We start from the raw sequence: 27,953 nt of genomic DNA, 5'->3' as shown, positions 1-27,953 counted from the left end.
AAAGGAAATCTGGTTGACTCCTCATCCCAATGAGAGTTTTGTCCCTGAGAGCACAGGTTTTTTACAGCACAGAAAGTGGCCCTTCGGCCCAGTGTGGAAACAGTGAAAATAATCTGGTGATGCAAAGGCTATGAGGTGGAATATGAGGGAGGGACAGGGGTTAACAGAATAGGCACAAGAAATGGGACATGAGGTTGAGGGCCTTGTATTAATCACAGATGACGGAAAAGCTCGTCAGAATACGTGAGATGCCTTTCAGAGCTTGGGGAGTCCTGGAGACTCCAATGATGTTTCCCTGCCATGAATGAGGTGCCTGTATCTTCATTGTGAGAATGTTGGTTCAAAATTTAGAACCGTTTGATAAGGTTCCCCACGGTAGGCTATTGCAGAAAATACGGACGCATGGGATTCAGGGTGATTTAGCAGTTTGGATCAGAAATTGGTTAGCTGGAAGAAGACAAAGGGTGGTGGTTGATGGGAAATGTTCAGCCTGGAGACCAGTTACCAGTGGTGTACCACAAGGATCTGTTTTGGGGCCACTGCTGTTTGTCATTTTTATAAATGACCTGGAGGAGGGCGTAGAAGGATGGGTGAGTAAATTTGCAGATGACACTAAAGTCGGTGGAGTTGTGGACAGTGCGGAAGGATGTTACAAGTTACAGAGGGACATAGATAAGCTGCAGAGCTGGGCTGAGAGGTGGCAAATGGAGTTTAATGCAGAAAAGTGTGAGCTGATTCATTTTGGAAGGAATAACAGGAAGACAGAGTACTGGGCTAATGGTAAGATTCTTGGCAGTGTGGATGAGCAGAGAGATCTCGGTGTCCATGTACATAGATCCCTTAAAGTTGCCACACAGGTTGAGAGGGTTGTTAAGAAGGCGTACGGTGTGTTAGCTTTTATTGGTAGAGGGATTGATTTTCGGAGCCATGAGGTCACGTTGCAGCTGTACAAAACTCTGGTGCGGCCGCATTTGGAGTATTGCGTGCAATTCTGGTCGCCGCATTATAGGAAGGATGTGGAAACATTGGAAAGAGTGCAGAGGAGATTTACCAGGATGTTGCCTAGTATGGAGGGAAGATCTTATGAAGGAAGGCTGGGGGACTTGAGGCTGTTTTCGTTAGAGAGAAGAAGGTTAAGAGGTGACTTAATTGAGGCATACAAGATGATCAGAGGATTAGATAGGGTGGACAGTGAGAGCCTTTTACCACGGATAGTGATGTCTAGCACAAGGGGATATAACTTTAAATTGAGTGGAGATAGATATAGGACAGATGTCAGAGGTAGGTTCTTTACTCAGAGAGTAGTAAGGGCGTGGAATGCCCTGCCTACAATAGTAGTGGACTCGCCAACATTAAGGGCATTTAAATGGTCATTTGAAAAACATATGGATGATAAGGGAATAGTGTAGATGGGCTTTAGAGTGGTTTCACAGGTCGACGCAACATCGAGGGCTGACGGACCTGTCCTGCGCTGTAATGTTCTATGTTCTATGTTGGGCAGGATTTGGCGAGCGGTTCGCCACAGGCGCAAATCCCGTTATGGCAGTTAAAACTTGCAAGTGGGCAATAACAGGATTTGCCCCCCCCCCACCCCTGGCCAAACTGGTGACATGAGGGCATGAACCTGATTTCCATAAATTGTAATATTTTAATCTATACTTCTCAGGCTTGACACCATAACATCTGCCCACATCGTATCGTTCCACCCAGTCGGCGTGACGTAACGCCGGCCCTAATCACCACTGGTTTTCAAAATCGAGAACCAGTCACGATTAACGCGCTGGGGATGCGGAGGTGAGCTATAGCCCCTGGGTGGTGAGGGACATGGCAAGGCAGTGCCCTGGAACGGTGGCATTGCCAACCTGCCAATCTGGCACTGCCAAGTTGGCACTGCCCAGGTGCCATGGGGTAGTGCCAGGTTGGCACTGAAGTTGGCACTGCCAAGTGAGTTCTGGCAGGGGAATAACCCTTCTCGTTTGTGGGGGGGGATTCACTTTATGCGTGGTGATCGGGGGAAAAAGAGAGACCCCCAATGACAGCGCGGGGGGAGGAGGGGGGAGATAGTGCCCCCAATACCACTGTGTTGTGGGGGGTGAGATGAGGGAGTGGAGTATCCCGGATACGTGCCTTTTGTTATGGGGAGTGTCGATCCGAAGCTTGTGGGGATGGTCCTCCATGCTCATGGGCAGGTTGGGGAACTTATATTAAATGCAGATCGGGGCGCCCTTTAAAGATGGTGCCCCGATCTCTGTGGGGCCGGCCTTGACGGCCCTATCAGGTCCCACCCCACCAGACTGATGGCACAAATCATGTGCCAGAAAATCTGGTCTGAAAACTCAGCTGTGTTTCTGGAGAGAATCACGCTGTTTTTCAGTCCAAGCCTGCCACATTGCCATTTTGTGGGAAAATTCCACCCATTGTCAGGAGTTCTTCATTAAATGGAGGGTACTGAACAGGTTGAGGTCAGGATCATAAACGTTTCCCCTTGGTGGAGGGATCAATGACCGGGGCATAGACATTTAAGGTAAGGGGCACAAGGTTTAGATGGATGTGAGGAAAATCTTTTTTACCTAGGAGGTGGAGGGAGTCTGGAACTCACTGTCTGAAAAGTGGTGGAGGCAGAGACCCTCATAAGATTTAAGATGTCTTTAGATGTGTCCATTCTTAATTGCCCTTGAGAAGGTAATTGTAAGCTTCCTTCTCGAACCTCTGTTACATTCCATGACCAACTGTGCTGTTAGAGATGGAGTTCCAGGATTTTGACTCAGTGACTGTGAAGGAGCGGCAATATATTTCCAAGTCAGAATGGTGAGTGACTTGGAGGGGAACGTCCAAGTGGTGGTGTTCCCATGTACCTGCTGCCCTTCTCCATCAAGATGCCAGTAGTTGTGGGTTTGGAAGGTGCTGCCTAAGCAGCCTTGGTGAGTTCTTGCTGTGCAGGGTATGCACTGCTGCCACTGTCAATCAGTGGTGGAGAGTGTTAATATTTGTAGAAGGGGTGCCATTCAAGCGGGCTGCTTTGTCCCAGAGGGCGTTGAGCTTCTGGAGTGCTACTAGAGCTGCACTCACCCAGGCAAGTGGGGAGTATTCCATTACACTCCGGCATTGTGCCTTGTAGGTGGTGAACAGGCTTTGGGGAGTCAGGAGGTGAGTTACTCGCTGCAGGGTCCCTAGCCTATGACTTGCTCTTGTAGCCACAGTATTAACACGGCTAGTCCAGTTCAGTTTCTGGTCAATGATAATCCCCAGGAGTTGATCGTGGAGGATTTAGTGACAGTAATGCCATTGAATGTAAAGGGATGATGGTTTGATTCTCTCTTATTGGAGATGGTCACTGTCTGGCACTTGTGCAGCGTGAATGTTACTTGCCACTTGTCAGCCCAAGCCTGGATATTGTCCAGGTCTTGCTGCGTTTGCACATGGACTGCTTTAGTGTCTGAGGAGTCGCAAATGATGCTGAACATTGTGCAATCATCAGCGAAACATTAGCGAACATCCCCACATCTGACCTAATGTTAGAAGGAAGGTCATTGATGAAGCAGCTGAAGATGATTAGGCCTAGGACACAGCCCTGAGGAACTCCTGCAGGGATGTCCCGGGACTCAAATGACTGAACTTGAACAACTGCAACCATCCTCCTTTGAGCCCGTATGACTCCAACCAGTTGAGAGTTTCCCCCCTGATTTCCATCACCTCGTTTTCCTCGAGCTCCCTGATGCCATACTCGATCAAATGTCACTCTCACCTCCCCTCTGGCATTCAGCTCTTTTGTCCATATTTGAACCAAGGCTGTAATGAGGTCAGGAGCTGAGTGACCCTGGCGGAACCCAAACTGAGTGTCTGCGAGCAGGTTATTGCTGAGTATGTGCCACTTAATAGCATTGTTGATGACTCCTTCCATCACTCTGCCGATGATGGAGAATAGACTAATAGGGCGGTAATTGGAAGGGCTGGATTTGTCCTGTTCCTTGTGTACAGGACATGCCGGGCAATTTTCCACATTGCAGTGTAGATGCCAGTGTTGTAGCTGCACTGGAACAGCTTGGCTAGGGGTGCGGCAAGTTCTGGAGCACAAGTCTTCAGTACTATTTCCAGAATATTGTCAGGGCCCATAGCCTTTGCAGTATCCAGTGCCTTCAGCTGTTTCTTGATATCACGTGGAGTGAATAGATTTGTCATAATTGCATTAGGTTGCTATTAAATATTAGCTGACTTTTGGTTTACAGTTGTCAAGATATTTAAATGTTGCCAAACTGAAAATCAGTATCTGACAGCAGTGTGATTATGCACCTTAGCTTTCTACAAAGAAGGTTATTGACGACTTGGAGTTGGTGGAAAAATGGAAAGATCTAGGACTGCCAATGAAACAACTACAAAACATTCTACACCTAGGCAATTTTGAAACGGAGTTTGAGTGGATGAAATTCCTGGCACTCGCTTGCAGTGACTTGGGTGGGGTATGTATAACTTTGGCAACTGTTTATGACTAAGCAACTAGCACAGATCTTAAATTTCCAAAACAGTAAATTGTGAATGACATATTCACTGCATATCAATAGAGTTTCATAACGTACATCATGGGCGAAATTCTCCTACCCGCCCCGCCACATTTCTGCCCCGACCGGCCGGCGGGAGTCTCCGTAACACCGGCCGGTCAATGGGGTTTCCCATTGTGGGGCAGCCCCACGCCGTCGGGAAACCCCCGGGCGCCGGCAAAACGGAGACTCCCGCCGGCGGAGAATGACGCCCCCTGTGTTACATTTCTCAATTTCTCTGGTGGCACGGTGGCACAGTGGTTAGCACTGCTGCCTCACAGCACTAGGGACCCGGGTTCGATTCCGCCCTTGGGTAACTGACTGTGTGGAGTTTGTACATTCTTCCGGTGTCTGCGTGGGGTTCCACCGGGTGCTCTGGTTTTCTCTCGAAGTCCAAAGATGTGTATGTTAGCTGGATTGGCCATGCAAAATTGTCTTATAGGATGAAAGTACGGGGATAGGGGGTGGGGTTAGGTCTAAGTACGGTTGCCTTTCGAATGGTCGGTGCAGACTTGTTGGGCCAACTGGCCTCCTTCTGCACTGTAGGGATTCTATGATTCCTTTGTACAAATAAGTAAACATAATGGTAGAGAGCTCCAATACTGAGCATGAATTGAAGTGGCACAGTGGTTATCATTGCTGCCTCACTGCGCCAGGGGCCCAGCTTCAATACCGACCTCAGGTGACTGTCGATGTGGAGTTTGCACATTCTCCCCGTGTCTGCGAGGGTTTCCTCCGGGTGCTCCAGTTTCCTCCAAAGATGTGCAGGTTAGATGGAGTGGCTGTGCTAAAATTGCCCCTAAATGTCCAGAGGTTGGGTGGGGTTACGGGGAGAAGGCGGAGGATTAGGTCTGGGTAAGATGCTCTTTCAGAGGGTCGGTGTAGACTCGATGGGCTGAATGGCCTCCTTCTGCACTGCAGGGATTCCACGATTCAAAGTCATAAATGCACTGTTGGTAACAAGATTACTGTATTAAGTCATTTGGTATGAAAACCTTCTGTGGGTCATCTCCGAAAGAGATTGCAAATATAGCGTCAAGACTGGGCTGAGACAGTCAACATTCATTACATTAAGGAACCTGAAAACCATCAGTAAGAAGGGAATTACAAGACAGTCTCAAATTGCAGCCGAAAGGTCAAGACAAGTATTTTTGTCCCCCCCCTCAGTCAACAGGTGCTTGCAATTATACAGGACGTTTGAATGTAGAAAAAAAATTACAAGGCACATTACACAAATCAGAGAAAAGAAATAAATAAATAGAATAAAATAACTGGTGCTGAGTAATAGGGACTGCATTTTGTAGCCTCCTCCAAGCAGAATCAGGGCACAAGGGTCCTGAAAATCGAGTGAAAGAACTGCCACTGGCTGTCTCTATTGTGTCAGGGTCCTACAAGTACGCAGCCCAGGTGGAGTCGTGCCTGGCAATGTTAGCTCACAGCAGTTTAAGATGTTTAAATCTGAGTTCTCAAATTATAGAGGGTGAGATATTTCTGCTGTTCACGCCGGTGGGATCTTCTGGTCCGGCCGACAACGCATCCCCGCCTCAGATTCCCTGGCGGTGTGGGGTGGATTCAATTGGAAATTCCATTGACAGCAGTGGGATCAGAAGATCCCACCACCGGCCAATGGGGGGCCCCCTCCTGCCACCGCGAAATGCTTCCTAGAAAGAGCAGCTATGGGGTTAGCACCTGTTTTTTTAGAAAGCACTTGAGAACACTTGTAAAAGAAAAACTAGTTAGAAAACCACCTGCTTCCCTGAATTAATTGCTCCCTGCAGGGCTATATAAATAAACAAAATTGACAGCCTCGACCCGTCAATCAAAAAGCTCATGACAGGCAATGGCGTGTGAAATTGAATGTAAACAATGCAGTTCAAAGCTTTCAGCCTTCAATGCGTACACACAGGCTTCTATCCTTTAACAGTAATGAAATTGACTGTGAGAAATCTACTTCAAAGGTTTCCACCACTTTAAAGGGATTACTTTTAACTTTATCTCACAGACCTTTAAACTTGGCATTCTGACAGACATTTTAAAGGGTTTAGGGGTACAGGTGGGATCACTTTCATTTTATTGTGAGAGGTGTGTATTTCTGAGACACTGACTGTGTAATTGGTTTAGGGGTACAGTTGAGATCATTTTCACTTTATTATGGGAAAACGTTAATTTTTTAGATGCAGAGTGACGTTAATGGGCTTACAGGTTGCAGATGGGAAGAGTAGCCAAATGAACAGCATCCCAGGAAAGACACCTGAATTGAGCCCCTGCAGCCTAGCACAAGCCCCCCTGACCCCCACTTCCCATGATGGGCCCCCTCGGCATCCTGGAGGAAATTGTAGGGAGGGTGCTCAGCTCCTTGCCACCCCTTAGAATGCAAGGTGCCAGTTCAGCACTGCCAAGGTGCAGGGCCTGAAGGGGGTGATTGTGGGAGTGGGCTGAAGAGTGGAGATTTGGGGGTGAGGGGGAATGAGGGGGGCTGAAGGGGGAGGGTTGTGGGGGTGGGGGGCCCTTGTCAGCGATTAGGGAGGGGGGTGGGGGGAGTGCCCTGCCAGCGATCTGGGGAAGCTTTGGCGCTACAGCACCTTTCTTGAGATTGGGTGCTCTTTAAAAAGGGTGCTCCAATCTCAGAAGTGTGGGACTTGTCAGAGAGATTAGGTCCCACCCCTCTCAGTTCCAGCACAGACCCCCGTGTGCCATGGGAATGGCATGGAAAACCTGTTTGAGGAAAACATTTTTCAAAGTGCCATCGCACGGCATGTTGGGGTCGCTCTGGTTTTTCCGCTTCTGGGAACACTTAATCGTGGATTGGGAGAATTGCGGCCATTGCAGGTGGGTACAAACTATTCAATGAAGAGCAAGGAGGAGGTCTCCCAGTATCTTGGTTGGCATCCCTCCTTCAATCACCAATAACATTATATGGCTATTCATTTATTTTACCTCACTATGCACTAAATTGGACTTGTCCATTATTTGTAAAGTGCTTTGGGACGACTTGATGGAAGGAAGAGTGATGTGTAATTGCAAGTTTGTTTGTTCCTTCCTCATTGCGGGTAAAAAAAAGTTTGCGGGAAGTTGAAGAATATTTTTTCCAAGTGTATCTGTCAGGGACAGCAGTGTTTTTCACCACTATAAGACCATGCCCGTGATGCCCAATTATATGATAGGGTTACACAGGGCAATAACACAAAGTCTCCTTGTGGCCTGAAGTGGCTATTGCACCTTCCTCATGTGCACTCAACCGCTCCAATCTTTTTGAAAGTATAGTGAGATACGGTCAGATGTAAATCATTAAACTACCTCATGTCACAGGCAGACAGAAAATGTAATCAAATCGCAAATTGATTTAACTAACCATACGTAAAAATGTTTAAAAATAGTAGACCGTTCACCCCTTCAAACCTGCTCTGCCATTCATAGGATCATGGCTGACTTGATTGTGGCCTTAACTCCACTTTCCCACCTGCCACCAACCCATGCCCCATAGCTCTTGGCGCTCCTGTCAATCAAAAATCTTGTCTTAACTCGACCTGGAATATATTCAATGATTCAGCCTCTGCTGCTCACCGTAGAACCATCCTCGTGAGATCAAGAAGAAGAATTGAAAGACACCACACTGTCCTTATTATCCTTGCTTAACTTTTATTGGTCTGCTTTTTCAATTCTGACTTACTCTGGCATTGAATTTTCCCCTCGGTAGGTGAGGATTGCCTGCCCGGACCTAGCTGGGCAGAGCGATTATCTGAGCTCCTCCTCTGTGTACCCAGGGTGGCCCCTGGGCTTTCTTACCTGTCCTGTCATTTAACCAATAGCTTTGTCACAACGGGCAGCCACTCTTGTTGTAGGATGCAAGATTTCATGAAGCAAAACCGTCACTGTTCTCAAAGTGAATAGAGGAAACCAGGCTTACTAGGCCAAGGGTGAGGCGTGTGAAAGAAAGAAATTGCATTTAGATAGCACCTTTCACGGTACGTTTCAAATCATCTCACAACCAATGAATTTGTTTTGAAGTATTTGCATCAATATTGTGTTCCAGTTCGAAGCACCAGATGGAGCTGTCAGACGTTTGCTATTTGGAGTTAAACTATAACTGCTTCAGAACCACGATAAGTTGAAGCAAGAAGCAAATTACCAGACAGTACTTTTGAAAATAGGTCATCTTACCTAGTCCATTGATGCAGCTGCTGGTTACCATAGTTTCCCAAATGAACTTAATTACCGATTGCCACTATCTGATGCAGTCTTGACAGGAAATTTGCCAGTTTTTCAGTTCCTTATCAGCTGAACAAGTTGTATGCGCAGCAGGAATGTGAATTTTAATAAGTACAGTGTAAGAATAATATTATGCAAGAAAGGAGGGTTTGAAATCTTGTTCATCAGGTGAGAGGGAGAGACGTTGCATGTGGGGGCTCATGTTAAATCCGTAAATCACGTTTACCTTTGGATTTCCTGAGCTCAAGATTCCCCTTTGTGTTGAGTTCGCAGATCCGACCACACTGAAAGCGTAAGGACAAAAGATTTACTTACAGTAGAAGTAAGACTCTGGTCCCAGAAGGAACTACACATGCCTAGTTCACACATGCCTAGTTCACACATGCCTAGTTCACGCTTCATATTTACTACAACAGCACAAATGCACATTGATTTATTTCTACACTTTCTACCATTTACCATTCAGCAGTCAAACCTTTCCACATCATGCGCACAATTGGTGCCCTCAGATGGGGGTGAATATGAAGGCAGCTGGAAGCGAATATCCGTCAACTGGCATTCCAGTTTGCTGGCACCATCCTGTCGTCCCTGGGCTATTTTCTTAGAGGCATGGTGGGGGTCAGAAGGGCTACCTGCCCACAAGTGTGAGTAAATGGGTTATCAAATGTCCAAGAGCAATGAGCCTCCAAGGCATCAGGAATAGGCTAGCTGCTCGGAGACAGCCCCCCCCCCCCCCCCCCCCCCCCCCCACACACACACACGATGGTGTCCCTGCTGCTGTTGCCATTTTAGTTTCAGTTTTAAAGTTTTAAAATTTGCTGAAAGGATCCCTCAAGGTGGAGGCACCTTCTCGCTCTCTCACCTGAAACGACAAGCTGCTACTACTGCTGGAGAGACTCCTATTGGCCAATATGGGTGACTGTTTCCCAAACAGTGCAGGGTAGACCCTGCTTTGACCCCGATACCAGCTTACTGACCCACACTCGTACAGTGAAGCCATCAGTAAGTGTGATGGACAGCATTGGTGGGGGGGAGGGGGGGGGTGGGGGGAGGGGAGCCCTGAGTGAGTCCACCAGTCAGAGCTATCTCACAAATGATCTTCTCTTACCTATTCGTCCATTTAGTGATCCAATGTACAGATTTTCTGGAGCCTCTCATCCAAAATGTGAGCAAGTGGGACTCGGAGAAATCTGCTGAGGTCAAGGCTCTGCTTAGAATTTTGCTTGTGTCATATGAGCATACACAGCAGATCTTTATTTTAGCACACCACCTGTCAAACAATACGAGTTGCACATTACAATGAGGTTTTCCATTATAGTTCCCACCACTTACAGTGAGTGCCCTTGCTTATCACAGACTGCTGACTACATCAGGCAAATGCTGCCTACCTTCTGTCAATTACAAAGGCACTTGTAATGTTTGACATATGTTGATTTCAGACAAAGTCGGGCCTTCAAGCAGTTTCAGTAAACTGTTCTCGCCTGGTTAAAGTGCGATTACTTTGGTGATGAGATTATAGATGCAACTGCTAACAACTGGGAGAGAGGATTATATTAAGCGGAGATTTCAAAAACTATGTTCATTACTGGCCATTGCTTATGGTGGGAAAATCACATTAATGCAAGCGTGCCTGATAGTTGGGGGCTGCATTTGAGAAAGCCATGCTTTTTCAGGCACTTGTCATTCTACCCCACTCCAAAATTCACTGACAAAATCTTCTGACGCCAGAGACAACCACTCTTCGTCCAACTGAGCAAAACGGGTAACCTCCTCCAGGATCTTTATGTGGGGAATAACTGTATTTAAATGTCCCCATTCTGTCAGCAATAGCTCAGTAATGGTGCTCGCCCCTCTTTTTAAAAAAAAAGATGTTTTTTCAAAGTTTTTCCAACAAAAACTTTCAACCAATTAAACCCCCCCCCCCGTAACAGAAAAGAAAAAGAGAAAAGAACAGAACAGAACATAAACATATCAATCAAACATAATACAGAACTTATACAATGGGTTTCTCCCGCACATATTAACCCTCCCATATGCTTTTTTTTTAACAAGTACCGCTAGGAAAAAACCCTCCCCCGCCCGCCCAAATATCCACCCCCCAAAAGAGACCCCCCCCTCCCTCCTTGGGTTGCTGCTGCTGCTGACCGACCTCATTCTAACACTCCGCGAGATAGTCTAGGAACGGTTGCCACCGCCTGAAGAACCCCTGCGCAGACCCTCTGAAGGCAAACTTTATCCTCTCCAGCTTAATGAACCCCGCCATGTCATTTATCCAGGCTTCCACACTGGGGGGCTTCACATCCTCCCACATGAGCAAGATCCTCCGCCGGGCTACCAGGGGCGCAAAGGCCAGAATACCGGCATCTTTCGCCTCCTGCACTCCCGGCTCGTCCGCCACCCCAAATAATGCCAGCCCCCAACTTGGCTTGACCTGGACTTTCACCACCTTGGACATAGTCTTCGCAAAACCCCTCCAGAACCCATCCAGTGCCGGGCACGACCAGAACATGTGGGTGTGATTCGCTGGGCTTCCTCCCGCATCTGTCCTCCATCCCAAAGAACCTACTCAGCCTCGCCCCTGTCATATGCGCTCTGTGAATAACCTTAAACTGTATCAGGCTGAGCCTGGCACATGAGGAAGAGGAATTAACCCTGCTCAGGGCATCAGCACACAGACCCTCTTCAATCTCCTCCCCCAACTCCTCCTCCCACTTGCCCTTCAGCTCCTCTACCGAAGCCTCCTCCTCTTCTTTCATCTCCTGATATATCGCCGAAACCTTGCCTTCTCCGACCCATACACCCAAAATCACCCTGTCCTGAATCCCCTGTGCCGGGAGCAACGGGAATCCCCTCACCTGCCGCCTCACAAACGCCCTCACTTGCATATACCTGAACGCATTTCCCAGGGGTAACCCAAACTTCTCCTCCAGCACCCCTAGGTTCGCAAACGTCCCGTCTATGAACAGGTCCCCCATCCTTCTGATCCCTGCCCGATGCCAGCTCTGAAACCCCACGTCCATCCTTCCTGGGACGAACCGATGGTTCTCCTGGATCGGGGACGACACCGAGGCTCCCATCTCACCCCTATGTCGTCTCCACTGCCCCCAGATCTTTAGCGTTGCCGCCACCACCGGACTCGTGGTATACCTTGTCGGCGAGAGCGGCAGCGGTGCCGTCACCAGTGCCCTCAGGCTCATTCCTTTGCAGGACGCCATCTCCAGCCTCTTCCATCCTGCCCCCTCTCCCTCTATTACCCACTTGCAGATGATCGCCACGTTGGCTGCCCAATAATAGCCACCCAGATTCGGCAACGCCAGCCCTCCCTGTCCCTACTACGCTCCAGAAACCCCCTCCTTACACTCGGGTCTTGTTTGCCCACACAAAACCCATGATGCTCCTACCTACTTGCTTAAAAAAGGCCTTGGTAATCATAATAGGAAGGCACTGGAACACAAAAAGAAACCTCGGGAGGGCCATCATTTTAATCGACAGTACCCTGCCTGCTAGCGAGAGTGGCAACACATCCTATCTTTTAAAGTCCTCCTTCATCTGCTCCACCGGCCGCGTCAAATTAAGTTTGTGCAGGGCCCCACAGCTCCTAGCTACCTGGATCCTGAAAGCTCCTTTCCGCCCTCAATGGTAGGTCGTCTATCCCTCTTCCCTGGTCCCCTGGATGCACCACAAAGAGCTCACTTTTCCCTACATTGAGCTTATAGCCCGAGAAGTCCCCAAACTCCCTTAGGATCCGCATGACCTCCACCATCCCCTCCACTGGATCTGCCACATACAGCAACAGGTCGTCCGCATACAACGACACCCGATGCTCCTCTCCCCCTCGGACCACCCCCCTCCATTTCCTGGACTCCCTTAATGCCATGGCCAAAGGCTCAATTGCCAATGCAAACAACAGGGGGGACAGGGGGCACCTCTGCCTCGTCCCTCGATACAGCCGAAAATACTCCGACCTCCGCCGATTCGTAGCCACACTCGCCACCGGGGCTCTATATAGGAGCTTAACCCAACTGATAAACCCCTCCCCAAACCCAAACCTGGTGCTCACTCCTCTGAGTGCAGAGGTTGTGGGTTCAGATCCAACTCCGGAGACTTGGTCCAGGTTGACACTCCAGTGCAGTACTGAGGGAGTACTGCACTGTCGAATGGCACTTATGGATGAAATGTTAAACCAAAGTTCCATCTGTTCTCCCAGTAAACAAAATGGATTCCCAAGGAAAGAAAGGGAGTTCTCCAGAGTCCTGACTTATCTCTCGACCAACATCACTGAATCAGATTGACAGGTGATTATCACATTACTGTTTGTGGAAGCTCTGTACGCAAATTGGCCACCATGTTTCGTACATCATAACAGCGTCTACACTTTAAAAGTATTTCATTGGCTGTAAAAGATTCAAGGATGTCCAACGCTCATGAAAGGCGCTATATAAATGAAAGTTCTTTCTTTCTCCCTATACAAAAAGAATATTGCTTTACCTTGCACCTTCCACAATGCCAGCAGTGAGAATTTCTGCGATATGTGTGAATATTCTCTAACTCTCACTCCGCTGTGTACATTTACTATTGTTCTCCTTTATTTCCAGTGAAAGTAACCAATGGCACTTTGATTTAATTCACTCTTCGGATATTGCCAACCCTGGCAAGGCTGGCATTTATTGCTCACCTCTTTTGTTCTTGAGATCATGGTAATGAGCCATCTTCCTGAGCCATTGTAGTTCATGTGATGAAGATATTGCTGCAATATTGCTGGGTAGGGAGTTCTGGGATTTTTACCCAGTGATGATGATCCACAACAATATATTTTGTATGGTTAGAACTCACTCTACTTTCCTCACACCCTCCTTAGGCATCTTGAACTACATATATCAACTAGTCACACTCCCAGCCTTAACAATTGATGCTTTGAGTCCATCTCAGGCTGGGCTGACTCTCTATCTAGCGTTCTTTCTTCACAGCAATCAAGCTGAAGTCCAGATGCCGGGTAGAGATATTGGACCCTCCTGTAGGCACCCGCGTGGAGCAGCGTGCTGGTGCTGTTATTTCCCAACTATCAGGCATGCTGTGGTTTGCAACAATGTGCAGTTTCCTAAACTCCACAGTGAGGGGAGGAAGAGGGTGATTTTACTCAGAACCTGCCCCCTGCTCTACCGCCATCATTTGAGCAGAAATACTATTTACCCACAACATAGAACATACAGTGCAGAAGGAAACCATTCGGCCCATCGAGTCTGCACTGAACCACTTAAACCCTCACTTCCACCTTATCCCCGTAGCCCAATAACCCCTCCTAACCTTTTTTGGACACTAAGGGCAATTTTAACATGTCCAATCTACCTAACCTGCACGTCTTTGGACCATGGGAGGAAACCGGAGCACCCGGAGGAAACCCACGCAGACATGGGGAGAACGTGCAGACTCCGCACAGACAGTGACCCAGCGGGGAAGCGAACCTGGGACCCTGGCACTGTGAAGCCACAGTGCTAGCCACTTGTGCTACCGTGCTGCCCAAACTTGGATTTAAGATTAGAAATGTTTGTTTCCCCCTTCGTGTTGACTCTTCACTTGGTATAATTGTCTCTCCCTGGTCCTGCAATTATGTGTAATCCTTGACAATTGAGTATCAGCGGTCTTTTCAACTACAGTGAATATCAACAAATAAGCCCAATTTTATCTCACCCAATCTATATGGATCCACGCGCACGCACACACACACACACACAACATCTGAATTCACAAAATAGCATTTGAGAAGAAACACTGGCTGAATTTATTTTCTTACCCAAAGTCATTGAGGCCAATTGTTTTGTCTCTGCTATCATCCCAGCAGAGATCAGCTTGCCTAAAGCCCCTTTTAATTTGTTATAAGCATCAACAACCAAAAATGTTGTAGAGATTAATTCCAATTGCTGCTCTTCTCAGAATCTATATTTTTATTGATTGATATTTTACAGTGGGTGAATTGAAGTCGCCATAGTCCCCGAGGACAATGGGCTGCTCTCCCCTTTTGAGGGAGGGCTGACAGGTGGTGATTTAACCTGAGGATCACCACACCTCAGGCTAGCGGCAATTGAACCCACGCTCACAGCTTATTCTCTCAGCGTCCAGGACCTTTTTCTACTGGGTTCTCTGAAAACAACCCATCTGGCTTAACCCAATCATTGTCTGTTGCCGGGCAGGATACGGGCCTTAGCCAATACATTGGCTACCAGCCAACCAATTGAACCAAATCCCTCCGACCTCTCAGGTGCCAGAAAGTCTGAGTTCTTCTGTTCAAAAGCTAAACCTCCATAGCACATTGTATTATTTTGCAACTTTTGAGTTCCTCCCTTCCTCTGCCCAACTTAAAGGTAAATGTCCATTAAATATCCATGGATCAAAAATGGTAACAGCAAAATAAAAGAAATGGGAAATAAGGGAATCAATAAGAAGGGTCCTTACAATATTTAAGTTAAAGTTATGTGACAAACATGAATAAGGATGAAGAAAAGGAGTGAAATGCAATTTTTGGATATGCAAGATTGTTGATGGAGAGTAAGGAAGCAAAATGAATTGAAACAGGCAGAATGAGAAGAGCCACCAGAATATGAACAATTTCAGAAAGGACAGATTATAACAGGGCACGGCAAACAGATGTTTCCTGTGGTGCAATTGGATAGCATTCCTGCCTCTGGGCCAAAAGCTCCGAGTTCAGGTCCACCCCCAGGATTTGATGACCTTGGAAGGTGCATTCACAACGTGGCCAAACAGGTTGATTATCAACCTGCAAACGTTTTCAACACACACACACGAATAGGCAGGCAGTAAGAATGGGAGAGATTCCATGGTCTGCTTGGTGATGGAAAGAAAGCTGGAGCTTCTACCATGAGAATCCATAACTCCAGACTACAACATGCACGTGAAAGTGCACTGTGAAAATCCCGTAGTTGCCACACTGCGCCTGTTCGGGTACACTGAAGGAGTACACAATGTCCAAATTACCTAACAGCATGTCTTCCGGGACTTGTGGAAGGAAACTGGAGCACCCGGAGGACCCACACATTCACGGGGAGAATGTGCAAACTCCACACAGAAAGTGACCCAAGCTGGGAGGTGCAAATCCCACTATGTCAAGAGAATTCTGGTAGAGGCTGATTTACAGGATTTACGCTGAGATTTAAACAGTTTCCAACGCTACTGGCCCGCTCTTGCTGCCGTGATCAGGATCCGGCTCAGAAAGGGCAAGTATCTGATCAAAGCTCATTTGCATTAATTTTAATGTCATTTGTGAGATTAAAGTCAAATGCAGCAGTCTTCTGGTATGGTCCCTTTGCCCCTGCCCCCCACCCCCAGTGTGCCCAGTGAGATGTCACACGGGCACAAATCACTGCAGGTCCTTCAATGCGGATACCAGGCATAATGGACTCCGAGGGGGAGCAAGGAAGTGAGTACCATCTGCACACTTACCTCTGGGTGGCAGTGGGCAAATTAACCACTGCCTGTGTGCAGAGGGAAGCGGTCCTTCAAGGGAGGTGGGTTTGGGGTGTCCTGGGCTAGGCTGGAAGGGCTCAGGTCAGGAGTCTCCCCCGAGATGGGGGCCACATGGCTAGTCTCCTCTCTGTTGCTTAGAAAAGCATTGACTCTCTCCCAGCATCTCTATTTCAAAGAGATGTCAGGTTAAAGATGAAAGTCTTCTCTCTGTGGCCATTAAAAGCTTTGAAATGCTTTGTTTACATTCCATTTCATGCCCCATTAACTTGTTCAAGCCTCTGCGCTTTCTGAGAAGTCTAAAAGCTTTGAACTGCATTGTTTACATTCTGTTTCACACTGCATTGACTTTTACAAGCTACTTGATTGACAACTGAAGGCTTTTTCAATGGAGGAATTAGTTTTGTTTGTTTTATAGCACTTCACAGTCCATTAACTCTGAAGTGCTTCTTAGAAAGAACAGGTGCTCAGTCTGACTGCATTTTTTTCATGGAGGATTTTTTCAACAACGTATGCCTGAATAGCATGCCTTTACTGGAGGTAATTAAATGCCATAGAAACAGTTGGCAGAACTCAGACATTAAAGACCAAAGGTTCCTCAATGACTGCCTTCTTGCAGACACTGTTGCAGTCTCTGGATAGACTTGATGACCACACCAGGTTGACAGTGCTCGCTTGGAACTGTCAGGGTGCCAGTAGGAAGTTCCAGGTTGGCACTGCCAAGCAGTGGGGCGTATAGAGGTACATAAAGGGGGCACACGGCCTTTAGCAACCCCACAGCAGAATGTCGCTCAGTTGTGGGTGGGGTGGGGCACTGATATCGGCGAGGATTGGGGGTGGGGGATTGGATCACCCTGCTGTCTGTATGGTGTGGGGGAGAGTGACCCGAACATTTAGTCGGAAGTACGCCCCCTGACAATCGAGAAGCCAATTTAAAGTAATTATTCAGTGATTGACTGTGGTTTGTACATTGCCCATCTGTCTTTATGGCTGGTGGGTGGGCCGATAGTCAAGGCGGTCTTCCATGGCAACACTCAACCTTTCACAGAGCTTATGTTTCACACTGAATGGCTGTCAGTTGGCCAGCGTTATATCAACAATGCAATCTGAGGAGGGAGTGTGTTTGACATCCGCTCCCGAACGTGCTGACTCCAGGCTTGCCCCGAACATAATATTCGTGCCAGGGAAAAGTTCCACTTCGAGAACTGAAAATTTCCTGTGTTCCTAATCTAGCAAAGTTGTTGAGGCATTGGAAGTTTACTGTAGATTATAAACAGGAACAGCAATACTGGACTTCACATTTTAAGAGAGGATGCAGATGGGATCTACTTGTATGGCCAGAATTACGAGAAAGGGACTTGAGATACGTGGAGAGATTGGAGAAACGTGGATTGTCCTTTGAGCAGAGAAGCTTAAGAGGAGATTTGATAGAAGTGTTTAAAATGATAAAGGCGTTTGACAGAGTAAATAAGGAAAATCCTTTTCCACTGGTAACCAGAGGAGACAGATTTATGTATATAATAATAATAATAATCTTTATTGCCACAGGCAGTCTTACAAGAACACTGCAATGAAATTACTGTGAAAAGCCCCTAGTTGCCACATTCCGGCACCTGTTCAGGTACACAGAGGGAGAATTCAGAATGTCCAATTCACCCAACAGCATGGTTTTGGGGCCTTTAGGAGGAAACCGGAGCACCTGGAGGAAACCCACACAGACACAGGGAGAACGTGAAAACTCCACACAGACAGTGACCCAAGCCGTGCATCGAACCCGGGTCCCTGGCGCTGTGAAGCAACAGTGCTACCCACTGTGCTACTGTAACGATATGATCTGAAAGTCGAAGAAACAGCTTTAACAGCAACCTTCAAAAAGGAATTGATAAATGTCTGAAGGAAATTAAAAACTCAGGGTGATGGGCAAAGAACAGTGGTGTGGAACTAACGTTTCCAAACAGTGCACACAGGCAAGATGGGCCTGTTATTCTCTGCTACATGATCCCATGCGATTTAGGGCAGCACGGTGGTGCAGTGGTTAACACTGTTGCCTCACGACGCCGAGGGCCCTGGGTCACTGTCTGTGTGGAGTTTGCACATTCTCTCCATGTCTGCATGGGTCTCACCCCCACAACCCAAAAAGATGAGCAGGGTAGGTTGATTGGCCACTCTAAATTGCCCCTTAATTGGAAAAGAAAAGAATTGGGTACACTAAATTTTAAAAAAATTATCCCATGCGATTTTTCACCAGAGTGGGATATGGGGGCAGGGGGTGAAGGTCAAAAAACTCGGCCAACCAACAGGGGGAGGGGTCTGGAAAGCATTCTTGTAACCAAAATGCTTCAGTATTATTTTAAAAAATCAAGGTCCCTCATGGTAGGTCCCTCATGGTAGACTAGTACAAAAGGTGAAGTCACACGGGATCAGGGTGAGCTGGCAAGGTGGATACAGAACTGGCTAGGTCATAGAAGGCTGAGAGTAGCAATGGAAGGATGCTTTTCTAATTGGAGGGCTGTGACCAGTGGTGTTCCGCAGGGATCAGTGCTGGGACCTTTATGTTTGTAGTATATATAAATGATTTGGAGGAAAATGTAACTGGTCTGGTTAGTAAGTTTTCAGACGACACAAAGGTTGGTGGAATTGCGGATAGCGATGAGGACTGTCAGAGGATACAGCAGGATTTAGATTGTTTGGCGACTTGGGCGGAGAGATGGCAGATGGAGTTTAATCCAGACAAATGTGAGGTAATGCATTTTGGAAGGTCTAATGCAGGTAGGGAATATACAGTGAATGGTAGAACCCTCAAGAGTATTGAAAGTCAGAGAGATCTAGGAGTACAGGTCCACAGGTCACTGAAAGGGGCAACACAGGTGGAGAAGGTAGTCAAGAAGGCATACGGCATGCTTGCCTTCATTGGCCAGAGCATTGAGTATAAGAATTGGCAAGTCATGTTGCAGCTGTATAGAACCTTAGTTAGGCCACACTTGGAGTATAGTGTTCAATTCTGGTCGCCACACTACCAGAAGGATGTGGAGGCTATAGAGAGGGTGCAGAAGAGATTTACCAGAATGTTGCCTGGTATGGAGGGCATTAGCTATGAGGAGCAGTTGAATAAACTTGGTTTGTTCTCACTGGAACGACGGAGGTTGAGGGGCGACCTGATAGAGGTCTACAAAATTATGAGGGGCATTGACAGAGTGGATAGTCAGAGGCTTTTCCCCAGGGTAGAGGGATCAATTACTAGGGGGCATAGGTTTAAGGTGAGAGGGGCAAGGTTTAGAGTAGATGTACGAGGCAAGTTTTTTACACAGAGGGTAGCCTGGAACTCTCTACCGGAGGAGGTGGTGGAAGCAGGGACGATAGTGACATTTAAGGGGCATCTTGACAAATACATGAATAGGATGGGAATAGAGGGATACGGACCCAGGAAGTGTAGAAGATTGTAGTTTAATCGGGCAGCATGGTCGGCATGGGCTTGGAGGGCCGAAGGGCCTGTTCCTGTGCTGTACATTTCTTTGTTCTTTGTTCTTTAAACCCAATGATGATTCATTTTACCCCTTTATAAATAGCTACAAACTTACAGTAACATGTATGCAATAACAGAAATGGGGGACAGGAGAACCAAGCACAGGAGCCACATCAGTAAAACAACATATAACAAGGGACTCCAGAACAGCAGGGCATGGAGAATAGACACTCTAGATAATCCGAAAATAAATTGCTGTCTTTTTATGCTCTCATCACCATTTCCATGGTGTAGAATCAGCTGATAATTCATTGTTTAAGAACTTTACACAGTTCTCCCCAAGTGACTCCCTCCCCACTTAGTTCTACAGATCCTGGTTGCTTTACTATCATTACGAATCTATTGTCAGTCCTCAGCCAAGGAGTGACAGGAATGCACGTGATATGCAATAAAACACATGGGTCACAACGTCATCATTGCACCAAATTTCTAACAGTGCCATGCGTCCAGGTGAATATTCTTTGGGAGATGACTAACAATGCTAATGATGCATGGAGGTGAAATAGTCACAATCTTTTCCCTGTTCTAGCATTTTCTCCAATGTGGCAACTTCCCAAAGCCTCAAACCTTGCCAGTGAACCCGGCAGCCATGCCAGAACCATAGCCATTAGTTAATCATACCATTTGTAAAGCTAATTCTTTCAAATTTGAACTAAGCATTTGTAAGATGGTTGCTAAGAATGTACCATTTATGCCAACACAAAGTCACGTGTTCTGTTAAATGCAAAACCATACGCAGCAGATATTTTTTTAAATGTTTGTTTTTGAAGAATCTATTCAGTGCCTTGAAGTATGCCTGTGAAATCCTAACGACTGACCCGACGGGAGGCGCTGCCCACATCCAATTCGAAACCTTCAAGTTTCTGTACACCTACCTGGCATCGATGGACGTGGACATCCTGGAGTCTGAAATTCAAGCGACTCTTCAAGCGCTCAAGGAAGATGTGTGAGTATAAATACAGCCCAGTCTGAGAGTTATAAATGTGCTGGAAAGTTTAACTTCAGATATGTGTAACTGCAGACAAAAGTAGAATTGATACTCTTGTTGACTAGTAACCTGAAATGTACAGAACAATAGCTTCAAGGCAATAGTACATTGAGGAATACTAATGATGTAAGTATCAGCAGAATCCAATTGCCTTTGTCCACTTCCCTTTGATTCTGGTTTAGGTCAGTTGGCTGGGCAGCTGGTTTGTGATGCAGAGCGAGGCCAACAGTACGGATTCAATTCCCACACCGGCTGAGGTTATTCATGAAGGCCCTGCCTTCACAACCTTGTCTGAGGTGTGGTGATCCTCAAGTTAAATCACCACCAGTCAGCTCTTCCTCTCAAAGGGGAAAGCAGTCGATGGTCACCTGGGACTATTGTGACTTTATTCCTCATAATAAATTCCAGATCATAGAATTTTAGGATGGGTACAGTACACAATTACACCATTCAGCCCATCCTGTCCTTGTCAGCTCTCTGAAAATGCAATTCAGTGTGTCTGACTCCCCTTTGTTCCACCCAGCCCGTAGCCCTGCAATTTCATTCTCTTCAGGTACTTATTCAATTTCTTTTCGAAGCCCATGATTGAATCTGCCAGCACTCTACTCTCAGGAAGTGCCTTCCAAATCCTAGTCACTCTCTGTAAAAAAAAAAAATGCTTTTCTCATGGCACTATTGATTCTTTTGCCAATCACCTTAAATGTGTCCTTTGATTCTGGATCCTTCCGCCGAAGAGAAAACAGTTTCTCCCCATCGGCCCTGTCTCGACCTCTCACAATTTCAAATACCTCCCAGGGTCAATCCCTCACCAACAGCCCAAGCCCAAGACCCTTGGGGGACCCCCCCCCTCACTCCGGCAGCAACAGAGGAACAACCTATCAGCGCCTGTACCCCCATCAGGCTCCACCATGCCAGCGCTTGGCCAACCCCACACCAAAGGCCGCCAGGTGTTTTCCTACCGTGGGGGTTGCAGCACCTCGGTGCCAGGGGGGCGTGAATCAAGTTTCCAGCGCATGAATTGCATTCTATTCCTGTATGTGCATTTCCCCGCCGCGCAGGATGGATATCACTTTATGACCAGCTGCAGGGGAGGGGAAAATGGCAACTGGTCTGCCGCCCATTTTTCGGAGGACACTCCATTCTCGGCCCGATTGGGATTCCCGATCGCAACAGTGGGGAATGGAGAAACCCGGCCAATGTTTTCTCTCAGAGGGTCGTGAGTCTTTGGAATTCTCTTCCTCAAAAGGCGGCGGAAGCAGAGTCTTTTAATATTTTTAACGCAGCAGTAGATAGATTCTTGATTAACAAGGGGGTGAATGGCTGTCAGGAATGTAGGGTTGAGGTTACAATCAGATCAGCCATGATTTTACTGACAGCGGTGCAGGTTCAAAGGTTTATCCTTACTTTTTTTGAACATTTGTAATTCTCCAATCCTCTGACAACACCCCTGTATCTAAGTAAGAATGGAAAATAATGGAAGATGCCTTTGAAAATTCCACCCTTACTTCCCTCTGCATCTCTGGATACATCTCATCTGGTCCCGGTGGCTTATCAACTTTAATACGCCTTTCTAATATCTCCTCCGCATCAATTTTTAGCCCATCACATGGGTGAGTTTGTCTGGCCTCTGTGCAGCGTGTTTCTTGGCGATGAAAGGCGGTCCAACATTGCCCAGTTGCGGGATCTTCTACCCCACCATTGTCAACGGGATTTCCCACTGAATCCACCCTGCGTCCTACAAGATGCACTGCAGTAACTCACCAAGGTTCCTTAGGCAGCACTTTCCAAACCCATGCATTACTATTTATATTCCTGGAGAAAAGCTTTGGGTGCCCTTTACGTTACCGACAATAAAAAGAAAACATGTGAATGTTGGTAATTTGAAATTAAAAACAGGAGGTGACGGCAACTCCCCAATGGCTCTGCAGGCATGGGCAGTGAGCATCTGAATTGCAAAAAGCAGAAAATTCAACAAACCCCAGTTGCCATGGCTATAGGGATGTTCCACTTGACCACGACATTCCGGCGACAGCGATTAGAAAATCTGCCAGAGTGCCTGCTCCTGATTTCTACCCAGCGATCCTTCCCTATACAGCTGTGATCTGGCTGGACAGTGCCACCTTCACTCCCTCACCGCTCACCACCCAAATGTTGAAAATCTTGCTGACATCCACTGGCAGTGTTCACAGGCCTTTGAGGTGAACAAATTCTTTGTGTGAGGAAGAGTTTCTGAGTAAAAAATATTCTCTTCATCCTGGTCCTAAGTGGCTTCCCCCTTATTTTGAAATTTTGCCCCTTGGGTCTAGACTCCCCTGCCAGGGAAAACCTGCATCTACCCTCTCTACCCCTTTAAGTATTTGTAGGTTTCAATGAGACCACCTGTTATTCTTCAAAACTCTAGAGAATACGGGTGCAGTTTCCCCAATCCCTCTTCGTAGGACTGTTCTGCCATCCCAGGAACAGATCTGATGAACATTCGTTGCACTATCTCTATGGCAACAATCCCCGTCCTAAGGTTTCAATTCAAGAATGACCCGTTTATACCTACTCTCTGTTTTCTGCCTATTAGTCAATCTTCATCCATGCCAGTATTTTGCCTCCCATCCCCATGTGCTTTAATTTTGTGAATGAACCTTCTGGGTGGGGGCTTTATGAACAGCCTTCTGAAAATCGAAGTATACTACGTCCACCAACTTTCTTTTATCAGCGATGATGGTAACATCCTCAAACATTTCCAACAGGATTAATCAGACATGTTTTCCCATTCATAAATCCACGTTGACTATACCCAATAGATTATTATTCTTCAAATGTCCGTTCATCCTTAGCTGGTTCCAGGCTACTGACGAGGGAAGGAAAGGGCTTGCATTTATATAACCCCTTTCATGATCTCTGTATGTCACATAGTGGTTTACAACCACTGGAGTACTTTTTAAGTGTGGTCAATGTTGCGATGTAGGCATGGCAACCAATTTGAGCACAGCAAGGCGTCACAAACGGAAAATATAACAACCAAATAACCTGTTTTTAATGACAGTGGTTGAAGGATAAATGTTGACCAGGGCATTAGGAGAACTTCTCTGTACACCTTTGAATAATGCCATAGCATCTTTTAAATTCAGCTGGAGATAAAGCAGTGCCTAGTTTAACATCCTGTCTGATAGTTGGCACCCCTGACAGTGCAGCACTCCCTAGGTAGAAAATGGGGCATCAAGCTGGATTGTCTGCTCAAGTTTCAAGAGGGAACCCACACAGTCCTCTGACTCAGAGGCAAGAGTGCTACTCACTGACCATTGCTGACAAGACAAGGGATGTGCACATGTTGCCCATCTTCCCTTCCTTATCTGCAGGAGTTTACATTTACCTGCCATCATCCCATCCATGTGTACATTATCCTTCTATTTTCTTCTCACTCGTATACGCATCTAGCTTCCCCTTAAATGCCTCTATGGTGTTAGGCCCTCTGATTCCCATAAGTTTGAAATAATCACACTTTTAGATGCAAAATACTGAAGCTTCATCGAGTGTATTCCTCACAGTTCTCCATGTGATTGGTGGACTGATACATTGCTGCTCAGCCGCTGACTGCAGTGCAGCGGTAAATGCGCGCCGCTGGATTCGCATGAAAATTAGTTCCTATTTCTTTACGAACGGGGACCAGTTTAGCTCAGTTGGCTGGTCAGCTAGTTTGTGGAGCAAAGCCAACAGCGCGGGTTCAATCCCTGTACCGGCTGAAGTTATTCATAAAGGCCCCGCCTTCTCAACCTTGCCCCTCCCTGAGGTGTGGTGATCCTCAGGTTAAATCACCGCCAGTCAGCTCTCCCCCTCAAAGGGGCAAATAGCCTATTGTTTTCTGGGACTATGGTGACTTTACTTTTATTTCTTTATGAATAATATAACAAATACTGTTTGTCTCAACCATTCCTTGTAATAACAAGTTCCACATTATCACCACTGCCTGGGTAAAGAGCTTTCTCCTAAAGTCCTTATTGGATTTCTTGATGACTGTCTTATATGTACGGCCCCTTTCAGACACTCCCCCACAAGTGGAACCATCTCAGAATCCACAATATCCAATCTTTCCATACTCTTAAATTCTTAACCACTCTTTAAAAAAAACTCAGGATGTTCAGTCTAGCGATCTATTTGTTAAGCACGACTCTCATGTTAGTTTGCATCAAATGTCATCATGCTGTCCTCTGAAGGTTCTGTGGGTAGATAAACGTCACCATTGCAAAAACGTTGCCCGTGAAATATTATTTTTTGGAGTGCAACTCTGATCTGATTGGTGGAGTGCCAAGAGAGAGATAAAATTGATATATAGTGCTTTTCATGTGCATAAGACATCTCAAACTCTTTAAACCTGGTCAATTACTTTCAAAGTGCATTCACTATTAATGCATGCACGGTGACAGCCAATTTTCTACTCGTAAGCGAATCTGGTACTTAACAAGTCAGTGCCAGACATAATAAGATAGTAAAAATGGGCGAATGATAACGTAATATTTTATTAAAGCCAAAGATAAATATATTTATCATGCCTCGTGTGCTTGAATATAAAACTCAGTGCTTGGGCTTCAGCTATTTACAATCTGCAGCAACCACTTACATGAGGGAACATATTCAAGTTTCATAAGAATATAAGAACTAGGAACAGGAGTAGGCCATCTGGTCCCTCGAGCCTGTTCCGCCATTTAATGAGATCATGGCTGATCTTTGTGACTCAGCTCCACTCTCCGGCCCGTACACCATATCCCCGAATCCCTTTATTCTTTAGAAAGGTATCTGTCTTTTTCTTAAAAACGTTTAAAGAAGGAGCCTCAACTGCTTCACTGGGCAAGGAATTCCAGAGATTCACAACCCTTTGGGTGAAGAAGTTCCTCCTAAACTCGGTCCTAAATCTACTTCCCCTTATTTTGAGGCTATGCCCCCTAGTTCTGCTTTCCCCGACCAGTGGAAACAACCTGCCCGCATCTATCCTATCTATTCCCTTCATAATTTGATATGTCTCAATAAGATCCCCCCGCATCCTTCTAAACTCCAATGAGTACAGTTCCAGTCTACTCAACCTCTCGTCATAATCTAATCACTTCAACTCTGGGATCAACCTAGTGAATCTCCTCTGCACTCCCTCCAGTGCCAATATGTCCTTTCTCAGGTAAGGAGACCAAAACTGAACACAATACTCCAGATGTGGCCTCACCAACATGTTATACAATTGCAGCATAACCTCCCTAGTCTTGAACTCCATCCCTCTAGCAATGAAGGACAAAATTCCATTTGCCTTCTTAATCACCTGTTGCACCTGCACACCAACTTTTTGCGACTCGTGCACCAGCACACCCAGGTCCCTATGCACAGCAGCATGTTTTAACATCTTACCGTTTAAATAATAATCCATTCTGCTGTTATTCCTCCCAAAATGGATAGCCTCACACTTGGCAACATTGAATTCCATCTGCCAGACCCTAGCCCATTCACCTAACCTATCCAAATCCTTCTGCAGACCTCCGGTATCCTCTGCACTTTTTGCTTTACCACTCATCTTAGTGTCGTCTGCAAACTTTGACACATTGTACTTGGTCCCCAACTCCAAATCATCTATGTAAATTGTGAACAACTGCGGGCCCAACACTGATCCTTGAGGGACCCCCTAGTTACAGGTTGCCAACCAGAGAAACACCCATTTATCCCCACTCTCTGCTTTCTGTTAGTTAACCAATCCTCTACCCATGCTACCACTTTACCCTCAATGCCATGCATCTTTAGTTTATGCAGCACCTTTTGTGTGGCACCTTGTCAAAAGCTTTCTGGAAATCCAGATATACCACATCCATTGGCTCCCCGTTATCTACTGCACTGGTAACATCCTCAAAAAATTCTACCAAATTAGTCAGGCACAACCTACCCTTTATGAACCCATGCTGCGTCTGCCAATTGGGACAATTTCCCTCCAGGTGCCCCGCTATTTCCTCCTTAATGATAGATTCCAGCATTTTCCCTACAACCGAAGTTAAGCTTACCGGCCTATAATTACCCGCTTTCTGCTGACCTCCTTTTTTAAACAGTGGTGTCACGTTTGCTACTTTCCAATCCTCTGGGACCACCCCAGAGTCTAGTGAATTTTGATAAATTATCACTAGTGCGTTTACAATTTCCCTAGCCATCTCTTTTAACACTCTGGGATGCATCCCATCAGGGCCAGGAGACTTGTCTACCTTTATCCAAATTAGCTAGCCCAATACTGCCTCCTTAGTGATTACAATCATCTCAAGGTCCTCACCTATCATATCTTTATTTCCATCAGTCACTGGCATGTTATTTGTGTCTTCCACTGTGAAGACTGACCCAAAAAAACCTGTTCAGCTCCTCAGCCATTTCCCCGTCTCCTATTATTAAATCTCGCTTCTCGGGCGTCATTCTCCGACCCCCGCCGGGTCGGAGAATCGCCGGGGGCTGCCGTGAATCCCGCCCCCGCCGGTTGCCGAAGTCTCCGGCACCGGAGATTCGGCGGGTCGGGAATCGCGCCGCGCCGGTTGGCGGGCCCCCCCGCTCGATTCTCTGGCCTGGATGGGCCGAAGTCCCGCCGATAAATTGCCTGTCCCGCCGGCGTAAATTAAAGCACCTATTTACCGACAGGACAAGGCAGCGCGGGCGGGCTCCGGGGTCCTGGGGGGGGGTGCGGGGCGATCTGACCCCGGGGGGGTGCCCCCACGGTGGCCTGGTCTGCGATCGGGGCCCACCGATCCGCGGGCGGGCCTGTGCCGTGGGGGCACTCTTTCCCTTCCCTTCCGCCTCCGCCACGGTCTCCACCATGGCAGAGGCGGAAGAGACTCCCTCCACTGCGCATGCGCGGGAAACTGTCAGCGGCTGCTGATGCTCCCGCGCATGCGCCGCCCGGAGATGTCATTTCCGCGCCAGCTGGCGGGGCAACAAAGGCCGTTTCCGCCAGCTGGCGGGGCGGAAATTCCTCCAGCGTCGGCCTAGCCCCTCAATGTTGGGGCTCGGCCCCCAAAGATGCGGAGCATTCCGCACCTTTGGGGCGGTGCGATGCCCGTCTGATTGGCGCCGTTTTGGGCGCCAGTCGGCGGACATCGCGCCGTTTCGGGAGAATTTCGCCCATATCTTCCAAAGGACCAATATTTATTTACCTTAGCCACTCTTTTTTGTCTTATATATTTGTGGAAGCTTTTACTATCAGCTTTTATGTTCTGAGCCAGTT

At 47.1% G+C, this 27,953-nt stretch overlaps 1 protein-coding gene and 1 long non-coding RNA gene across 4 annotated transcripts in view; one reads left to right on the top strand and one right to left on the bottom strand.

Moving 5' to 3' along the window:
- Positions 1-27,953, top strand: part of ropn1l (rhophilin associated tail protein 1-like) — a 127,059-nt gene that overhangs the window by 39,499 nt on the left and 59,607 nt on the right. For all 3 annotated transcript variants that reach the window (XR_011947874.1, XM_072509789.1, XM_072509790.1), the window contains exons 4-5: positions 4,296-4,457; positions 20,514-20,689. Coding sequence is in view for 2 of the 3 variants with exons in the window: in XM_072509789.1 (XP_072365890.1) it covers positions 4,296-4,457; positions 20,514-20,689 (338 nt within the window). In the remaining variant the exon portion in view is untranslated. The remainder of the gene's footprint in view (positions 1-4,295; positions 4,458-20,513; positions 20,690-27,953) is intronic.
- LOC140425476 (uncharacterized) lies at positions 8,703-9,998 on the bottom strand. The gene is made up of 3 exons (XR_011947875.1): positions 9,853-9,998; positions 8,971-9,028; positions 8,703-8,813 (listed from the first exon to the last, which is right to left on the bottom strand). It is a non-coding gene; the product is annotated as an uncharacterized lncRNA (long non-coding RNA).

This window comes from Scyliorhinus torazame, chromosome 6, assembly GCF_047496885.1.
Source record: "Scyliorhinus torazame isolate Kashiwa2021f chromosome 6, sScyTor2.1, whole genome shotgun sequence".
Classification (NCBI taxonomy): domain Eukaryota; kingdom Metazoa; phylum Chordata; class Chondrichthyes; order Carcharhiniformes; family Scyliorhinidae; genus Scyliorhinus; species Scyliorhinus torazame.
The sequence above is the reverse complement of the archived record's forward strand: the minus strand, read 5'-3'. Positions and strand labels throughout refer to the sequence as shown.